A 19353-nucleotide genomic window follows, 5' to 3' on the forward strand; every position below is an offset into this window, starting at 1 on the left:
CAAAAACAAACTGCTTTTTGGCAGTTTGTATGAACAGGTGTGAATCCACTTTCTCACAAGGCATCCTGGGCTAAAGGGGTATCTCTTCCAGATGCTCTTCAGTGAAACCAGATTCAGAACTTGAGCAGATATACTCCTGCAGGCATATGCCTGATTTGAACCAGCAACAGCACGGAAGTACCACTGAGGCCACATGGCCTGCTGCTGCTGCCTCTGCACTGCTCACTGCTGGCTGCTTGACGGGCCCTCTTTGATATCTGGAAATGCTTTCTTTTGACTAGTAATTGCCTGGGATATAATTTTCCATTCTTTCACTTTTGTCATTTCTGCGTCTCATGTATTAGGTATACTTTTTTAAATATGAAGAGCAACTTTATAAGGTTGTTGCAAGGATTAAATGAGTTAATGTATGAAAGTATTTAAAAGATTGCACCACTGCTATCTAAAAGAGGCAAATTCCACCCTCCCCGAAGAAAAACACATTAAATCCAGGCATCCAAGATTCTAGAGTTAAAAGTCCAGGGAAAATGAATACACAATTTTTTAAAAAATCATATAATGCATGTGCCTAAGTCAGCAGAAGTAACAAAATTTGGTTTTGAACCAGCAAACACACAGTTGTTGGAATTATCACATGAAGAATATAGTGTAGAGTATACAGTGGGGGAGATGGAGCACAATGAAAATGTGCTTAATCGAAGATAACCTTGTAAACTCCTTAAATGGCCACCTGGAAGTACAACAGGCCAGATGAACTTTTTTCCTTTGGTAAACTCCTTCTCTTCCCTGAGCTAACAAAGCCAAAGTTCAGTTTGAAAGGGGTAGGGTGTGAGGTAAGGTGGTGGTATGAGCAAAGGGGTAGCCACATTGTACAGCAAGGACCGTTATACCAACATTTACTGATTTCATATTATGTGCTAAGCACCATTCTAAGTATTTTTAAGTGTATCACTCCACTTCATCTTCACCAGATCCTCAGGTAGATAATATTATCATTACCACTTTTAGAGACAAAGAAACCAAAAGATTAAGTGATTTGACTACACTCACTGTAGCACTAAGGGCTGAAGCTATTATTTGAACCTGGCTCCACAGACTGTTCTCTTAACTATAAACGTAGAAAAAGAAACCCATGCAAGTTCAAAGAACAAATATTCCAATTTAACTAGCATATAAGAAGTTCTGATATCTGAAAATACGTGTTTTGAGAGAAAAGGGCATTTAAGTGGAATTCATTGAAAACAGGAACCACAATTTCACTACAAATAATAGAAGCAGATCAGAGGAAGATTTAAATGTGATTACCTTGAAAAATAAAACAAAATATTGAAAATGGACTTATTTTAGCTATCATTTAATAAAATACAGGTTTACAAATTATAACTTGGTGCTAATTCCTATAAGGAATGCCAATTTATATGATTCCTTAATGAATGGCATCAGTGGCATAACGTAAAGAACTAGAATTAGATTACAAGTGCTTGAATGATGAACAACATGCCTTGGGTTGAGAGGGCAATATCAAGAGATTATCTTGGAAATGTAGCTTGAGGCCAGCTCATGAAAAGGCTCAAACTCTGAAAGGAAGAAGAATGGCAAAAGGAGACACTGAAGGAAAGAAATAGTAGAAACATTTCAGAGGGAGAATCAACAGTATATGACAGCAGTTTGAATGGAGTATATAGCTGAGTAAGAAATAAAAGATTATCAATTTTGTGCCCAATGGAATTGCTAGCAAAGTGGAGGCTTACAGAAAAACAGAAACACATGAAGAAAAATTGTTTTAGGAGCCAAAGCATGGAGTTAAATTTGGTTGAATCTGAGGCACCAGAGGGATACTCAAATGACTGGCAGCAAGCCACTGAAACTTGAGTCCAGTTCTCCGGAGAGAACTTCAAACTAAGGATGTACATTTAGAACCCACAGATGTAAAAGATGAAGCCTCACAAGTGGATGGAAAAATTATCAAAGAGAAGAAGATATATGAGAGAAGAAAAAGGGAATGAAGAAAATACTTGGAGCACTAAGTTGAAGAGCAAAGAAGAGGTGTAAGGGTTCACAGAAAAAAGGGTTATGAGAAGTAGAAATTAGATTATTCAAAAGCGGTAGGAGAAACAGCTGTATATGAAACTGAAAAGGAGTTCAGATGAGCTGGACCAAACAGTAAATGAAAACTATTGCTTCTGTGTAAAAACAAATAAAGGATGCTGTGCTTACACTGGATTTTGGAGACAAACCTTCCCCCAAGTTATTAAATTCAACAAGACAGACCTATTTTACATTTTCCCACTTAACACTAAGCTGTCACTTCTAAGGAAAGGTAGCCAGAAGGAGAAGATGACCAAAAAAAAAAAAAAAAAGCCAATAAGAAAATGAAGAAGAGTAGAAGCAAATAAAACCTGAAAGATCTAAGATACTTCAAAAGCCCAACATGTTACCGGGAGATTCTCCAGTCAGCTTCTTTTATCCACTTTTCATATCATACTCCCCTGCCAAAAACCATGAATGAGAAAAATATCAGGTCTCAAATCTGAAAATTTAAGCAGGGGTCTCTAACATCCTTCTAGTCTTTCTACACCCAACAAAATTTATTAAAACAGAAAAAAGACTAATCTCTTGGTAAAAATTTTACTTACTACTTTTTCCACCAGTCAAAACCACCTAAAAGTAGCATTTCATATTTAGAATGAGATACAGAATCTTCTAAAGAGCTTGACAGGTAAAGGCCCCCCAGTAAAGAAGCAGAGATAAGAAAGAAAAAAGATATCTGGGTTCCTCTTATATAACCAGTGAATTTTATTTTTTTAAGTTTTTTTTTAAAGATTTTATTTGAGAGAGAGGCGGAGTGCGCATGAGTGGGGTGAGGAGGAGAGGGAAAGGGAGAAGCAAACTCCCCACTGAGCAGGGAGCCTGATGTGGGGCTCAATCCTGGGACTCCAGGATCATGACCTAAGCTGAAGGCAGACACAGCCAACTGAGCCACCCAGGCACCCCAACCAGTGAATTCTAATTCAAAATAAGCCTAGAACCTGGAAGGAAATCATTGACCCTTAGAAATCAGAGCATATGATCTGAATAGAAATGCACATCTTCAAAGTATTACTTATACACTGAAGATACAACAGAAGCTTCTTCACGTCTGTATTCCTCCTCAAAGTTTTAGCCTTTTGGCCACACCAACATCTGAATTCAGAGCCAAGAGACATCTGCAATATATTACTGAGTGTAACTTAAAATAGCAAGTAGAACGTGACAATGGCAATGGCGACAGAGTCAGGATGGAACCATGGAATTGTCTGAATTCTAACCTTTTGGGAGTTGGGAGGGTAGTCTATCAGTTCTTGCAGTCCCTTGTATTCCTAGATTCACAAAAATCATTCTGTTGAGAGGGAAAATAAAATGCTTTGAAGAATAAGAGGAATTTTAGGTAAATAGGGTAACTAAGGAAACATAAAAAAAATCAGTCGAAAACATACCAATCAACTGTAAGCTGGTGACTCATTTGCAAGCTCAACTTGCTTATCACTAATTGATAAATATCACTTATAATCCTTGACTCTTTGATCCTTTCAATCAAGCTTTAGACTAACTTATAGTTAATATGTTTGAATGATTAAATATACAATATTAGGGCTAATTCATGTGCTTTAACTACACTGACTCTAAGTTAGCTAGGATACACAAAACCTCAGAATTAAGGGGAAAAAATAAAAGGCATGCATCACTATGCCAACAAAAGGACTCCACAATACTCTGCCTCACGAAAGCTTAAATGCTTGTAAGGTAAGATTGTGATGATTTTTTAGGCAGTATCATGCCTCTCTGTCTCCCAATTCCCTAGGACTATGATGAGTCATATCAAATTCTTAAAGAAACATATCTTCTATGCAAAAAATGATGTTGTTAATTGTGAAGGGGGAAAGGAAACCGTGGCATGAATGGAAAGGTACACATCTTCAAGCCTTCCTTCTACTACTGATTTCCTAATATCCACCCCTCTCAACCCTTGGTCACTCTTCCTAATGCCAGGGGTGAGCCATATGCGGTGCACAGCAATGGCAGCAAGAAGTTCTGCATTTCCTGTATCAGAAAACGGGCAAGATGTTCCTCTTCTACCCCCTTCCTTAATCCCAGACTCAAATGCCAAATAAGTTGCATACGCTGCTCATTCCCCACATAAATTGAGCCATCTGTCGTCAGGAGACCTCTGTAGCTCTGTAGCATTATGCTGACAGTGAGAAAGGCTGTTACCAAACTACTCTGTGTTGGTTATTCTGTTGGTTTCTTATACTTTACAGGCCAAAGATTTTGGTTCAATAAATCGCAAGATCAGGTCTGGGTTGAAGTTTATTTTCCTGCCATATATGAATAAAATGTTAAGTAGGTAAGTGCAAACAAAATTACAGAGTATCAAGAGAATACGCTATTTTTAAAGCATTTTAATACTATACAAATACATTTTAACAAATACCAATTACAAAAAGTTTTTATTACAATAGATTTTAAAAGACTTCTATAAGTCAAGATTAAGTAATTTGAAAACAAAGTATAAATTCGAAAGCAAATTTCATTTTCTAAAACATTCTGTGATTTCTATTTTTCACTATTTAGATTAAGATAGTTCTGCAGTAAAGATGTTAGAAATAGATCCACAGATAATCCTTGTGATAATATCTGAAAAGCAAAATGCTTTTAAACAATTTTTTCTTAAGTAGAGAGAAACATCCAACAAATGTTTATGAAACAAAGAAGGAATCAATTTCAAAACTGAGCTACAAGAATTCTGCCCCCATATATTTAGCCCAGAACAGAGAAAATAGCCTCTAAAAAAACACACATTTACAGGAAAATAAATATTCTACAATGCACATGGCAAACCTTGTCTGAGTCCTGTTTCCTTTGTTCTTCTTAAGACTTAGTTTCCCGCATTACTATGTTTAAAAGCTTTTTCTCAGATGGCTCAGTAAAGAATAAACAGGCTGTGAAGTTAAACTAGTTAAACAATCTCTGAATTAGATACTGACTGTGCCTTCTATCCTGTCTTTCACGGAGGTTTGATGAATTTTCTCTGGCCACCCTCTTCAATCTCCTTACAATCACGATGAGTGCCTCCTCAACTCTACTCGTAAGCGCCACCTTGGACTAAAGATTCCCCAATCCAAAGAAAAACACAGAAACAAACCATCTAGGGAGGAGCACAGCTGAAAAAGAATATGTTCTTAACGTCTCATTTACTCCCTTCTCTAGCTAACTATTGCCACCCAACCACCACCACGCCAGCCACCATCACCATAACCAGCCCCCCCACCCCAAAGACTTGAAACAACTGCTTTAAATTTCTTTTAGTGCAGCAAGCAATAGCTTGTAAAAGGATGCAAACCAGCTGAAACATTTGACAGACAGTGTTAAATACCAGGGAATTCCTATCAACCATTTTACTTTAAAAGGTACTTTGATGTTGGCTATCTTTCATGTACCTCTTTCATGGCACATTAATAAAGAAAACGGAGCTGAAGTAAATCAAGTCTCAAGGTCACATCTAGAATTACAGCACTGTAGGTACCTGATGAAATACGGATTAATGCTGCATGAGTAGTGAATAAATAAAAGCACCTCTGCCCACCAATCAAGCAAGTTTTACAAGTGCTTCTGAACTTTATTCTGCAACTAGACCTGAGACATCTTTAATCCCCCATGCCCCCGAAACCTAATTATCATAATGTGAACCCAAATGTTAGGGTCCCTTCAAAATGCAAGTGCTGTGAAGCAGAAAAGTAATGGGAATTAAGCTGGGTGTAACCTTAGAAATGTACGGATGTGGGGGAACTTGAAAGTGGTATTTCAATAAGTTAGAAGAGCATAATACAAAGATTAAGCCACATAAAATACATTAGACTCAAAAGGTTCCTCCCTCAAAAACAAAAAACAAACAATATAAAATACAAATAAGTTGGATTCAAAAACTATTTGTAAGTACAAGTTTCTGGTCCCAGAATCTTCAAGTACCATATAATCAAATGAAAAGGATCTCAACAACAAAGAATTCTAGCAATTTTGCATTCTCCTAATGCAACTGAAATGAGAGACAGAATCAGAGCTTCTGTACAACCCAAACTTTACTAATTAAAAAAAAAAAAAACCTTCAATGTTCCTAAATAATCAGTTGAACATTTTTTTTTTTTAATGTCGACCAAAGGTGAGGGAAAATAGCAACTCTTTAATGCCAAAGAAAAGAGGAAAACACGAATCAGAATGGGCCAAGGAGCTAACAATCTCAAGGTTAAACTCATCCCATTAGTAATTCGTTGATAATGTAGACTTATTACTTACATATCTAATTTATTGAGGGACTATGACTTTAAAAAGAGTTAAAATTACATAAAATAAATACATTCATCTTGTACTCACTACATGTCTGTGTTCACTACAACACAGAATTCAGCATAAATCAAGATTGCTCTGGGCCCTAATCACAGAGACAGTTACTTAATGTACCAAAAGATCCATAATACAACCTTATAACATGATTCCTATCTTTACCAAGTACAGCATTTATGGAAAGGTCTGTGAAAAATTATTTCATCTACTTATTTATAAACATTAGAATTTTTTTAAAGATTTTATTTATTTGAGAGAGAGCACAAGCCGGGGCAAGGGCAGAGGGAGAGGGAGAAACAGACTCCCCACTGAGCACGGAACCCAATGCAGGGCTCATCCCAGGTTCCCAAGATCACGACCCAAGCTGAAGTCAGATACTCCGGCGCCCCTATAAATACCAGAACCTTAAAAACTATTCTATGCAACTGATGTCTCTATGGCAGAAGATAGCATTTATCTGACATATGTACTTTAATAACAGAACTGTGTACAGATGAAAACAGTGAATTCCACTCCACTTTCAAGATCACAGTAAAATGTTAGCTTAGAGGAAGATCTAGGAGTGTAAGACCATACGCACACAAACTGGGATAGAGAAAAAATGTACAACAATTGCTTAAAATAAGGGATCGTTCCTTCCATTTCTAAAGGTTATCAAAAATACTCATAAAATCCCAAAGTTCATCACTTGTTACATTAATGCAGAACATATTATTGTTTTAATTTACATTTTAGGTTCTGTTATAGCAAATACACTTGTCTAAACAGAACATCTGTTTTGGTTATAATACATTGTATCTTTGGCAAGAACTTGTAATAAAACTAACAAAAACAATCAAGAATCTTTATTGGATCTGGCAACAAAAGCAGGTTTGTAACCAAAAACCTTAAGACGAGAAATGACCATCACTGGGCTCTAGGCCAGTTCTAATCTAAGTCAATAAACAAAGATCTGCAAGAAGGGCTACAGTTAAGGGGGGTTGGGGAAACTCCTGCAGATATTTAAATTGGACTTAAGAGATACAGAAACACATGGGTTACAAAACTGGTAAAAAATATTTTATTTTGATCAAAAACTGTCAAACTGAATCTGAATCCAAATAGTATTTTAAAACCACACACACACACACACCCATAATTATTCATTCCTTATGTCTTCTTTCCAACATATCTCATTGAAATGGTCTATTTAAATATATATTTTTTAAAGTATTCTGGCCATTTCCACAAAATGAACATGAATTATATGGGCTGTAAAATAATTTTACTTTAAAATGTATTTAATGTCACAGACATCCCAGAAAGGAAGCCTTATAAACAAGTCTAGTGTTTATGATAGTCCAAGAAATGGAACAAGGATAATCAATCAATAGGTGAAGGACAATAAAATCCTAGAATATCACAGTACATTTTCTCAAGCCATCAGTGTAGAAAGAAGCAAGACAAATATTCTCTCACCTTAATTTGTCATTAAGCGTAGTATTCAAACTAAGAGCCAAAAAAACACTTTTAGGTTATCCCACATTTCAAGGCTAATTCATGGCCTTCATCACTGCTATAAAATGGAGATGGAGGAGACAGTCTTTTTAAATACAAAGAAACTGATCTTACATGAAAAGCAGAAATTATTGCACTAGTCAAAAATAAATAACGGGCGGGGCGCCTGGGTGGCTCAGTCGTTGGGCATCTGCCTTCGGCCCAGGGCGTGATCCCAGCGTTCTGGGATCGGGCCCCACATCAGGCTCCTCCGCTGGGAGCCTGCTTCTTCCTCTCCCACTCCCCCTGCCTATGTTCCCTCTCTCTCTGGCTGTCTCTCTCTCTCTCTGTCGAATAAATAAATAAAATCTTATAAATATATAAATAAATAAATAAATAAATAAATAAATAAATAAATAACGGGGGGGGGCACCTGGGTGGCTCAATCAGTTACGCAGCCAACTCTTGATTTTGGTTCAGGTCATGATCTTGGGGTTCTGGGACTGAGCCCTGTGTTGGGTTCCACACTCAGCCTAGAGTCTGTTTGGGATTCTCTCTTTCTCCCTCTGCTCGCATGCAAAAAGCGTGCTCTCTAAAATAAATAATCTTTTAAATAACTAAACAATTAAATAAATAACAGCAACCACAATGACTTTTCCTCCATATAAAATAACTTCAACTTCACAATATAATGAGCTTTACATAGCTAGATATACTTTAAGTCACATAGCTAAGCTTATTGATTAGATGGGAAATAAATTTCTTTAAAACAAAACCAAAAAATTAAGTCCAGGTGGTTCGGGAAATCTGCTACACGTTATTCTGATAGAATCGTCAATGGTCAGATTTCAAGGAAACCTTAGAATTCTATCGAAATCTCTACTGAAAATTCCTTTAGCATCACAGAAGTCATTTATCCCTATGCCAGTTCATCTTGTTAAATTGGGTTCAACAACTCAAGTGTCTCAAAACCTTTCCTGATCCTGATTCTAATACGCCTCAATGTTCACAAACTTGAAAATCTTGACTAAATCACTGAGTAGAATGTTAACTAATACAGCGTCTGTGGCAAACTCCTAAAGACCTCATACCAGACATCAAACCAGTAGCTAATTAACATTCTTCCAGGAGCCACGTAACCAAATCTCTATTTCTCTAGTTTCTCCACAAAAGTATCAAGAGACTATTCCAAGTTGTGCTGAGATCTAGATGTGCCTATCAGTTCTAGTTTTCAAAAATGGAAAATGAAATGGGATAAAGCCAAAATGTTTTATTTATAGGAAGTGTGGGCTGATTTCCAGTGGATATGTTCCATTGTCCCTCCTAGGTGCTCATTAACCATCCTTTTCTGATTTCATAATAGCCTTGCCTGATCAAGATCACACTCAACAGTCATTTGCATCTGAATTCCCCTTTGGAACATTAAAATACCATCCGCCCCTCTCCAAGCTTCCATAAATTCTCAACAATTAACCAACAGTGGTACAAAAATGTTACTCCCAAATCCACCCAGAACTCCAGAAAATATTTTATCTAAGCTAGAAGATGAAATGAGAAATGTAAATTCTCTTACTAATGCCCTATTTTAGTTACATTCTGGTTTTCTTTGGTGATCTTTATTCTATCTTCTTAGCCCCAAATCTCTATCTTGCCAATGGAAAGAAGAGTTGAGCACTTCTACTTTCTGATAGCCCCTGATAAGGAGGATGACATTATGTACAAGCAGTCGGATCTCTTTCCTCACTCTATTTTTCCTAAGATAATCATTATAAATCTTTCATGCCATACCTAACTTTTGTGGGGAGGCAGTAACTATAGGGATTCAGGCCTGAAGCCTTAGTCTTCCTGTACTATTTTTGGAAGATCAGTGACTCTTCTTTTTACACACTCTTGGTTACTTTTTATCAGCTTTGTATTTGACCTTGAAAAATACACAATTGACTGAAAATTTGCAGCCAACACACACAAACTGATTTACTTTCCTTTTTTTTTTTCTGGTGTAGAGCTCCTGGAAGCCAAAGTGCTCCATTCGGAACATGATGGAATATGTGAATTTTAAACCGTATGATTGAATATACAGGGCTAAATCAAATACTTGAAAATAGCAGACATCAAAAAATTAAGAAAAACCTATGAGTGTAAAATAAAAATTGCTCCAAACTTGGTTTGGCAAAGAACCATTCTTGTGTAATGTAATTTACAGCCCTCTTCTAGGGGGGAGAAAAAACATTCTTCATAGAATGTATCAGCAATTTTCATATACTTTAATGGATATAAGACTTAGCAAACCAGTCACCCAAACTATTTTGTTTTCTAGCGTAATTACCCTACATTCTCATTTTCCGATAGAATTTTGTTACCAAGCATGAATCTCTGAATTGGCCTACTAGAAGCCTTTTCCTTTGCAAGAAGGTTACCAAAAAAACCTGACATATGTAAATGAAGTGTTTGGAAAGTCTCCTTTGACATGGGGAATTTTAATTGAGAAAATTCTATCCATTAATTTAACTTTTTCCAGAGAATCTGGAAAGGGTTGTAGTTCATAATTTTAGTGGTGGAGGACATTAGTACAGCTTACAGTTCCCAATGTGTTGAGGACTGTTGCCCTATTTTCTTTCCTTAAGAGGATCTTCCGCAATTTTATAGGGTAATCTGAATTATATTTCTAAGAGTTTCCCAACTTCTCATTAGGGACTCCTACAATCATACCTCTTAACTTTGCTTTTTTAAAAGTAGGCTGTGGGGCCCAACACGGGGCTTGAACTCATGACCCTGAGATCAAGTCCTGAGCTGAGATAGAGTCCGACGCTTAACTGACTGAGCCACCCAGGCGCCCCTCTTAACTTTGCATTTTTAGATGTTCAAATATTGGATTTCATATGGCAATAGTTCTCAAACTTTTCTGATTATTATTGACAACAAGAGATATACTTTATATCAGTCCAGGGCACATTACATGTATGTACTCAAAACCTGTATTTGTGGAACAATACTGGGACTTAATACCATGAGATGCACTCTAGCTTTTATTCTTTAATTTTTTTAAAATACTGATTGGGACCCACTATATGGATGTCACCATCCACCAATGGATTGCGACCCACAGTGTGAAAACCGTGGCTCTAGAGTGCTAACATGACATGGAAAGATGAGGATAATGAGAACATGAATGTGGATGTGGATAAATGAGGGGCATAAACTCATCATGCTTTTCTTCAGCCTGGGTGGTTATATGATAACACATGGAAAGAATTCCTCTCACTAAGAGATAAGAATACGTGTTATATCTAGATCCACCTGCAACTGCACTTGTTACTTTATCTTCTTACCTTGCTTTTATACAGAATTCATCACCAATTAGCATAATATATAAACAACACATACATTTATCTTTTCATCTCTTTTCCCCACGAAGTAAAAGCTTCAAGAAGTCAAGTACCTCCCAGCATAGTACTTCGCCTGCCACACATTCTGAGTGCTAACAGTACTTTACTGCCCATATGAGAACACGTTTACGTAATGGGATGTTTTTGTTCTGGCTTAAGTCCCAAAAGCCTGTTGTGCCACCATGAGGAATCACCCAACTTCATCCTGTAAAACGGGTGTGTGTTTTAGAAGGACAGGACCCCGAGTTAGAGCTGAAAGAGAACATTTCTTTAAGAAGACTACTGGAATGCTGTGGTATTTTTCCTTCTGCCCGAACATCTCATGTGAAGGAATGTACCACTCACCCCATGACAGGTGAGAGGGGCCTCTCTGGGACCAATATGTGGGTGTGCCTTAAGGAAAAGAACAGATGTAAACACAAGCATGGGGGGAGGGGGAGAGGGGAGAAAAGGGAGGAGGGGGAGAGAGGAATAACAAAGGGAGAGAGCCATACTAGGCATAAGTTGCTGATCTCCCTTTGAGGGAAGACAAGGATGTATGAACCAAATAGGCCTGTAGGAGGCAGTGTGAACCAAACAGGCCTGCAGCAGGCAGTGTGAGGGAGCTCTAAAGAGATTCTGTCCAAGATGACTGAGTGGCAAAGTGATTCAGACAAGAGCAGTCTGCCTGAAGCCCAGGACTGAAGGAGTGTCATGGTCAGCCTGAGAATATATCTGCCAAGTCACAGAAACAACAATTCAAGGATCCTGTTGGGGAAGATCTCAGGAAACAAAAATAAAAACCAAGTTCTTCAAAATTTCCCCATGGAAGAATGAATCAGCAATTGCATGTAGGCCACCCAGAGGGCCCTATCCTCAGACTGCAACTGTCCCCACTGTGTAATACTATGGCTCCTTTTCCCTCTTCTCAACTCTGAAGACTACACTTAAAGGAACCCGAAAATTCAGCTGGTGAGTTGGGAAGAAAGAGAACAATAACACGGAGAGAAAAGTGAGGAAGCTAAGCATGCCCCTGCAAACCCCCCATGGTCTCAAAGAGCTTCACACAACTAAAGGACTGGAAGACAAAACCCAGAATCCACCTACGATATAGGTTAATACAAGATTCCCCCAACTACTCTCACACATATAAAACCCTCAGGGTAGGGCTCCTGGGTGGCTCAGTCGGTTAAGCATCTGCCTTCAGTTCCGGTCATGACCCCAGGATCCTGGGATCCAGCCCCACATCGGGCTCCCTGCTCAATAGGAAACCTGCTTCTCTCTCTCCTACTCCCCCTACTTGTGCTGTCAAATAAATAAAATCTTTAAAAAAAAAAAAACACCCACAAAAACACCACAGTTAAACCCTGGTTTAATATACCAAAGGGTTAAACCCCCATGTGTATATATGTATATGTACACACACACACACACACACACACACACACACACACACATCCATATACCCCAAAGGGTTAAAACCCCAGTATAAGGGTCAAAGAGAAATAAGCTCACTGTACCCTACCCCCAGGATATTGTGATGAAAAGGACTATCTCAAACCTTGTCAGAGGGGGAATCTCTGATGAGAACATGGAACCATAAATCATCTCTCCAGTGTGCAGCGTAAATTCACACTACCTGGGCGGCCAGAAAAAAACTCAAGCCGAGAATTTAATTTAAGTGATTCTAAACTCATAGTGTCAAAAGGAGCCTGACAGAAGCAAATGCAAATCCTCTTTGGAGTCTCACAATCAATGTAGGCCTCAATGACTTCCCACAGATAAAGTTCCATGAAAATAAGGAGTTTTCAATAAAAAATTAACTGAACAGAAAACCAAACAAAGCAGCAGAACTGGCAGTAATAACAGATAGCAGAAATAGACTTCTAAGGATTTTCAGTAGCAGAATTATCACACAAACCATAAAAGAGCAATGGTTAGTATGGTTAAGGAAATGAAAGATAGATATAAAAATATATTCGGGCAAAAACAAAAGACCATAAGAATGATCAAGTGGATCTGAAAAAATACAGAGCTTCTAGAAATGAAAAATACAACTGAAGTTAAAAATTGAAACAGATGGTAGCTACACCCATGAGCACAGCATAATGTACAGAGTTGTGTGGATCACTATATCGTGTGCCTGAAACTAATGTAACATCATGTATCAACACTTAAAAAAAATTACATGGATGGATGTCAATTCTCCACAAATTAAATTGTAGAGCCAATTTAATCCCAGTGAAAATCCCAGCAGGACCATTTGTAGAAACCGAAAGACTGACTCTACAGTTTATGTAGAAGCACAAGAGCCCTACAATAGCCAAAACAATTTTGAAAAAGAAGCATGATATTGAAAGACGTACACTAATTCAATGACTTATTAGTGTTAAGACATCTAGATCAATTAAACAGAATAGACTACAGAAATAGATCCACGTGTATATGGTCAGTTGATTTTCAACAAAGATGTCAAAGCAGTTCGATGGGGAAAGGAAAACCTTTCACAAATGGTACTGGAATAATCCAGTCATATGCAAAAAAAGAACTTCATACTATAAAGAAAAGTTAACTTTAAATGGGTTATAGACAAATCCCATACTAAACGTACGGGCAAATAAATACTGAAATTTCGGCTGATTAGTCTGTCCTCATAGGTTCAAAACTAAAGATACATCAAAGATCGAAAACAACCAGTCGTCAAACAACAGATGACTAAAATATGGTGCAACCTAACAAGAGAATTAAAGAAGAAAAAGGAGGGAGGGAAGGAGGAGAAAAATGAGGAAGGAGAAAGAGAAGAGGAGGGAGAGGAAGGGACGACAGGGAAGAAATCAGGTGGCTCTGCTGTTTACAAAACACTACAGCTGGCAATAAAGGCATTCAGAAAGAAAGGGAAAAACCAGCATCCATTCTTTTTTCAAAACTACTCTCAAAACTAATTAACAGCTTTCTACTCCATTTCTGTTACTTAAGCTGATTAAGGTTCTCTGGTTAATTTTTGGTTTCTTGGAGAATAAAAAGCTTCAAAGCAACCATCTCAGTAACTGAGAAGATAATGAGGTTTTATGGCTTTATGAAGAAAAGTCAGAAGACTTAAAGAAAAGTTAGAGAAACTTGAGGGAGGCCTGCATTTAAAAAAAACAAAAAACCATGATATTCTTGGACATGTAAGAGGTTCATATTTCTATAAAAACTCATATACTTTCTAATATTTTGGACTCAAGAGTAATAAAAAACTCAAAAGCCATAAAGAAAAAGACAGATAAATCTTAAAAAAATAAAATTTTGAATTCTGTACGAAATAAAGCTTAGATTTAAACACAAAATGGAGAAAACTAGTTGCATAATTGGCAAAAATTATGACAAATGGATCAATAATTAATATATAAAAACATTTACAAAACATCATGAACAAGACGAAAACCTTCAACAGAAAAAAAATGAGCAAAGGACACAAGCCATCTACACATACACAAACAAATCCAGAAATTGCCAGTGAACATACAAAAATATATTTGACTTCATTAATAATAATAGCAAGTATATGCCAAGAGCTGTTCTAAGTAATTTATATACATTAACTCATTTAACCTTCACAATAATTCTGTAAAATAGGTTCTATTATCATCGCCTTTTACAAATGATGAAACAGAAATACAGAGAGGTTAAGTAATTTGTCCAAGGTCACACAATTAGTTAAGAAGCAGTGCTGCTAGGATATCAATATGCAATTAAACCAAAAATGATAGAGCAAACATGCACCATAATAATATTCAAGGTCCCAGAAAAAGGGGAGCAGAGACGCTGTAGGTAAGAGTATTAACCGGCATAGTCATTCTGGAAGACAGGATGGCAATGTACCTCAAAAGCCCTACAAATATGCAGCTTGAAAATTAATTTCCTCAAACAAGCAATAATTCATACAACCCAAAACACTGATTACATGGGGTGGAGGCACTCCAAGGAAAAAACACACAAGGAACTTAAAAGCTGGGAACAAGGACATTCATTTTATTCTTCTTCAAACTGCAAATAGAGGTTCTATATTCTTAAGATATATTTCACACTAAGTGCTTTATTTTCTTCCGTTTTTATCTGGACTTTTATATGGACTTGTAATATAAATATTTTTGAGTAAAGACATCCCAAATTAGCCAACATGCTGAGAAGAGGGAGAAATAGCATGGAAATAATCTCGGTAATAGATTGGGTTTGGTAATTAAGCATTTTTCAGTTTAGGAGCAGTGGTAAGGTACCTCTTTAAACCTGCAGTCCACTTCTTGGAATGGATTTGAAAGCAATAAAGGTACGTGCAAAGATCTAAGCATGAAAAGATTCATTACAGCTTTGTTGATAATGGTGATGATTAGAAAAAGCCATCTTGTCACACAATGAGGAATGACTAAAATATAAGATCATATAAGAGTTTATCCATAGTAATTTTAAATGACTTTGTAAAGTCCATTTACAGGCATGGGGGAAATGCTGTAAAACATGTACAGTGTGAGTTCCTTTTTGTAACACACACGATCTAGAAATATGCTCTAAAATATAAGTACCAACTGAGCCAACAGAGAAGCCTATCACTTCTCTGTGTTTTCCAATCTGCAATAATTAACATTATTAATACCTTTAAAGAAATAATGTTTGTTTTTATATTTTAGGCAAAAGATTTTCATTAGCTTCACTCTTAGGCATTTTTCACAAAGGAGTTAACTTTTTGAGGCTCATGCTACTCCCTGCAATTAAGTTAGACTCTTGGAGGTACAACAACTTACCTCAAGCAACAAAATTACGATTCCTTAAATTATATTTTCTTTCTATTAAATGGTTCGTACCCTTCTGGAATGAAAGAAGACAGAGGTCCAATGTGTACTTTACAGATGTCCAGCACCAACCCTCTTTTCCTAATATGATCTAGCCACTCGCTCATGCTTCAGTGGCCAAGCCCACTGGTCTACATCTAACCTTAAACCCACAACCCCATGCTTCCCCACAGCACCCATTCCCTTTTCTCATTCTCATCACACATCGCACCTCCTCAGGTCACTCTATTTTCTAATTCTTTCATTATCCTAATGAACGAGGGCATTGGGAAGCAAAATTAATTTCTTTTCTTTTGTTTTCTATATTTGCCTACTCAAACTCACTTGTATACTGCAGCTTTTAGGGCAGAAACATCAAGTGCAGGGTCTGAATTAACAGCACAAAATTTTCTTTTCCATTTGCTGCTCCCAGGTTTTTACTTGGTCTCATGTGATTCTAGAGAATGCACACGATGTTGTGATTTCTAGCAATATGTTTCTACCATCAATATAAAGTGTGCCAATCATAGTTTGAAATATAAGAAGGCAAATATTAAAGAGTCCTTTTAATTCTTTCACAGTTCATTAAATATATAACTCTAACCATGCAATATTTTTATTTCAGAAATTATCACTTATCTTGGGCAAAATATAATCTCTAATCTGCCAAATACAAATTTCTCTATCAATGAAAGAAGAGAGAAAACAGTAAGTCATACATTTACCAGAGTGTTAAGCTGAGGGGAAATTTTCTATAGTTGTTCCAAATTGTAATTCTGGTCAATAGCTTGAAAAGACTTATCTGATTAAAAATAATTTAAACCTTAATGTTTAAGAATTTAAATTAGTAAGTATTTGTTGAGATGGACCTATAAGTACAGATGTTATGTTTAATGCGAAGGTGGTAGAGATAACTAAAGCATGATCCCGATTTAAGAAGGTTCCAATGTAGAAGGAAAAACTAGATCATCACTCGTAAGCATAAATATCTCATAAGGAGCTAGCCATTTCTACATTTCAATAAATTTTACCATTGCTACATAAAAAATACTCTTTTTTTACAAAAGGAAAAACCAGGACAAAAGCAGAAAATAATCAAGTATAATGAGTTAACACGAATGGAAACAAATATTCATAAAATCAAATGAGTGCCTACTATGTGCCAGTGGATTGAAAATAGCAAATCATATGAGCAAACGAGCACATTTAATACTTTAATGATCTGAAAGTTCTATTTATAAGCACTACAAAGGTACCCAAGATATTTATATTAAATGAACATGAACAAGTTAAAAAAAAAAACAAAACAGACAAGTTGCCTAAAATAAACTGAATCAGCTATATTGGATCCTTGTACCAGGTTCTCAAAAGGACTGGATGCATGTGCACAGTTGCCAGAATAGAGAAGATCCACAATATTCCCCAGACCATCCGGAACAAGAAGAGGGAGAGGGGGGAGAGGTGAGGTGGACTTTTCAATCTGGTCCTTTCCTGAACCACAGCCCTGTGGTATCTACAGCTTGTCCCTGACCTCCTAATCCCCTTGGTTACCCTGCATTTGTTTTACTCACATCTTGATTATACCCTTGGCACCTGGAACACTATGCTAAATACAAGGCCCTCCTCTTTTGGCCTACCTCCATGGATCTTAGGATTCTTCTTCCTGTGTTGGGTTTTGTTTGTTGATTTTGTCAATCACATACTCATCAGTTGACTCACAGCAGTGGAAGATGGTGCTTGTGCACTCATCCCTAGGTATCAGCTATTTGTAACTGGTAATATTAGTAATTATCTTCTGTCATAGAATTAAATCCTTAAGAACTTAATATTCTACTGTAGTTTGAAAAAGGTAAGCCTGGGGGCACCTGGGTGGATCAATGGGTTAAGCGTCTTGGGTCATGATCCCAGGGTTCTGGGATCGAGCCCCATGTTGGGTTCCCAGCTCAGCGGGGAGCCAGCTTTTCCCTCTCCTGCTTCTCCAGCTTGTGCTCTCTCTCGCTCTCTGTCAAATAAATAAAATCTTAAAACAAAAAAAAGAAGGAAGGAAGGAAGGAAGGAAGGAAGGAAGGAAGGACGGAAGGAAGGAAGAAAAAGGTAAGCCTGGCTACCTAAGGTCCAAAAGGAAAGTAAGGAAATGTTGGTGAATGAAAGCAGAACTACTACAGATTTAGGGGTAGGACTAGAGAAATGGGTCATGGTAATCCAAAGCTATTCAGAAGTTAGCTGGATGCCTATATAACATGAAAGCTTGCAATGAAGACACAAATAAGAAAGGGATATCAGAAGTGCTTTTAATTGGTAATACTTACCCTTGGCTGTCAGTTCTGAAAACCAACAATTTAAAGGCATCAGAACTTTGGGAAAAAAAAGCTAAGGTATCCATAGTCCTATGTACTAGTTAGTAGCTAATTAGAGCCCTCACACAAGGTACAGCCTAGAAAACCCCATGAAACCAAGTCAGTCCTATCTTGCTATTTCTGTGAGAGTTTTCAGGATACTGAAAATCAAATTTCTCTAGGAGACAGACACTTTACATTATCCTACAAAGTGCCTGTGAACAGCAAGGAGTGGTTTGCGGGCATAGAAGAGGCATATCAGAAAAAGAGAGAATTCATCACAGAAGGAACTGTAGAAGTTCCTTTGCCTCTCAAAGAAAACAAACATTCCCGACATCCTTACCAGTAAACAACATCCAGTGGCGCAAAGTAATTTTTCATTATCAGGTCAGCAAAGTAAGCTTCTGTTTCCCGGCAGGCAGTTCCATTTCCAATCACCACCGTGCTGCAGCTTCAAGGGATAAACAAGATGAGAAATGGAATGAGCTCAAGGCATGCTTCTAAATCAATCAGGAGAAAATGCACAGAATGCACAAATACTATCATACAATGATCTTATTCTCTCACAGAGCCAGGCAACATCTCCACTATTTCACAATGGAGGCACAAACTTCTGTAGAACAAGGACAATGCCCCGGCATTTGGTATGGGAGGCAATGGAGAAATATTTTACTGTCACACAATCAAGAGCAGTCAGCTTTCTTCCCGAATAGAAGGTACCAAATTTACACATAGATAAGAAACTCTGGAGCATTCTAGGCCATAAAGAAGACATCATGACTGAATTATGTGAGGTTGCCAAATAATCTCTCAAGCTTCAAACTACTATCACATCCACTCCTCAGATCCATCAAATAGAATGGAAGAAAAGAAGGAAGGGAGGAAAGAAGGGAGGGAGGGAGGGTAAAAGCGAAGGGGGGGAGAGAGGGAAAGTGAGGGAGAGTGAGAAAGAGACAAAGAAAGCCCAAATAAAAGAATTCAATGCTCACT

At 37.3% G+C, this 19353-nt stretch overlaps 1 protein-coding gene across 8 annotated transcripts in view; it reads right to left on the minus strand.

Moving 5' to 3' along the window:
* The window catches only part of SRBD1 (S1 RNA binding domain 1), a 208689-nt gene that overhangs the window by 130245 nt on the left and 59091 nt on the right, over window positions 1-19353 (minus strand). For all 8 annotated transcript variants that reach the window (XR_004624865.1, XM_034659076.1, XM_011236753.3 and 5 more), the window contains exon 14: window positions 18707-18814. Coding sequence is in view for 7 of the 8 variants with exons in the window: in XM_034659076.1 (XP_034514967.1) it covers window positions 18707-18814 (108 nt within the window). In the remaining variant the exon portion in view is untranslated. The remainder of the gene's footprint in view (window positions 1-18706; window positions 18815-19353) is intronic.

This window comes from Ailuropoda melanoleuca, chromosome 4 (genome assembly GCF_002007445.2).
Source record: "Ailuropoda melanoleuca isolate Jingjing chromosome 4, ASM200744v2, whole genome shotgun sequence".
NCBI classification, from domain to species: Eukaryota; Metazoa; Chordata; class Mammalia; order Carnivora; family Ursidae; genus Ailuropoda; species Ailuropoda melanoleuca.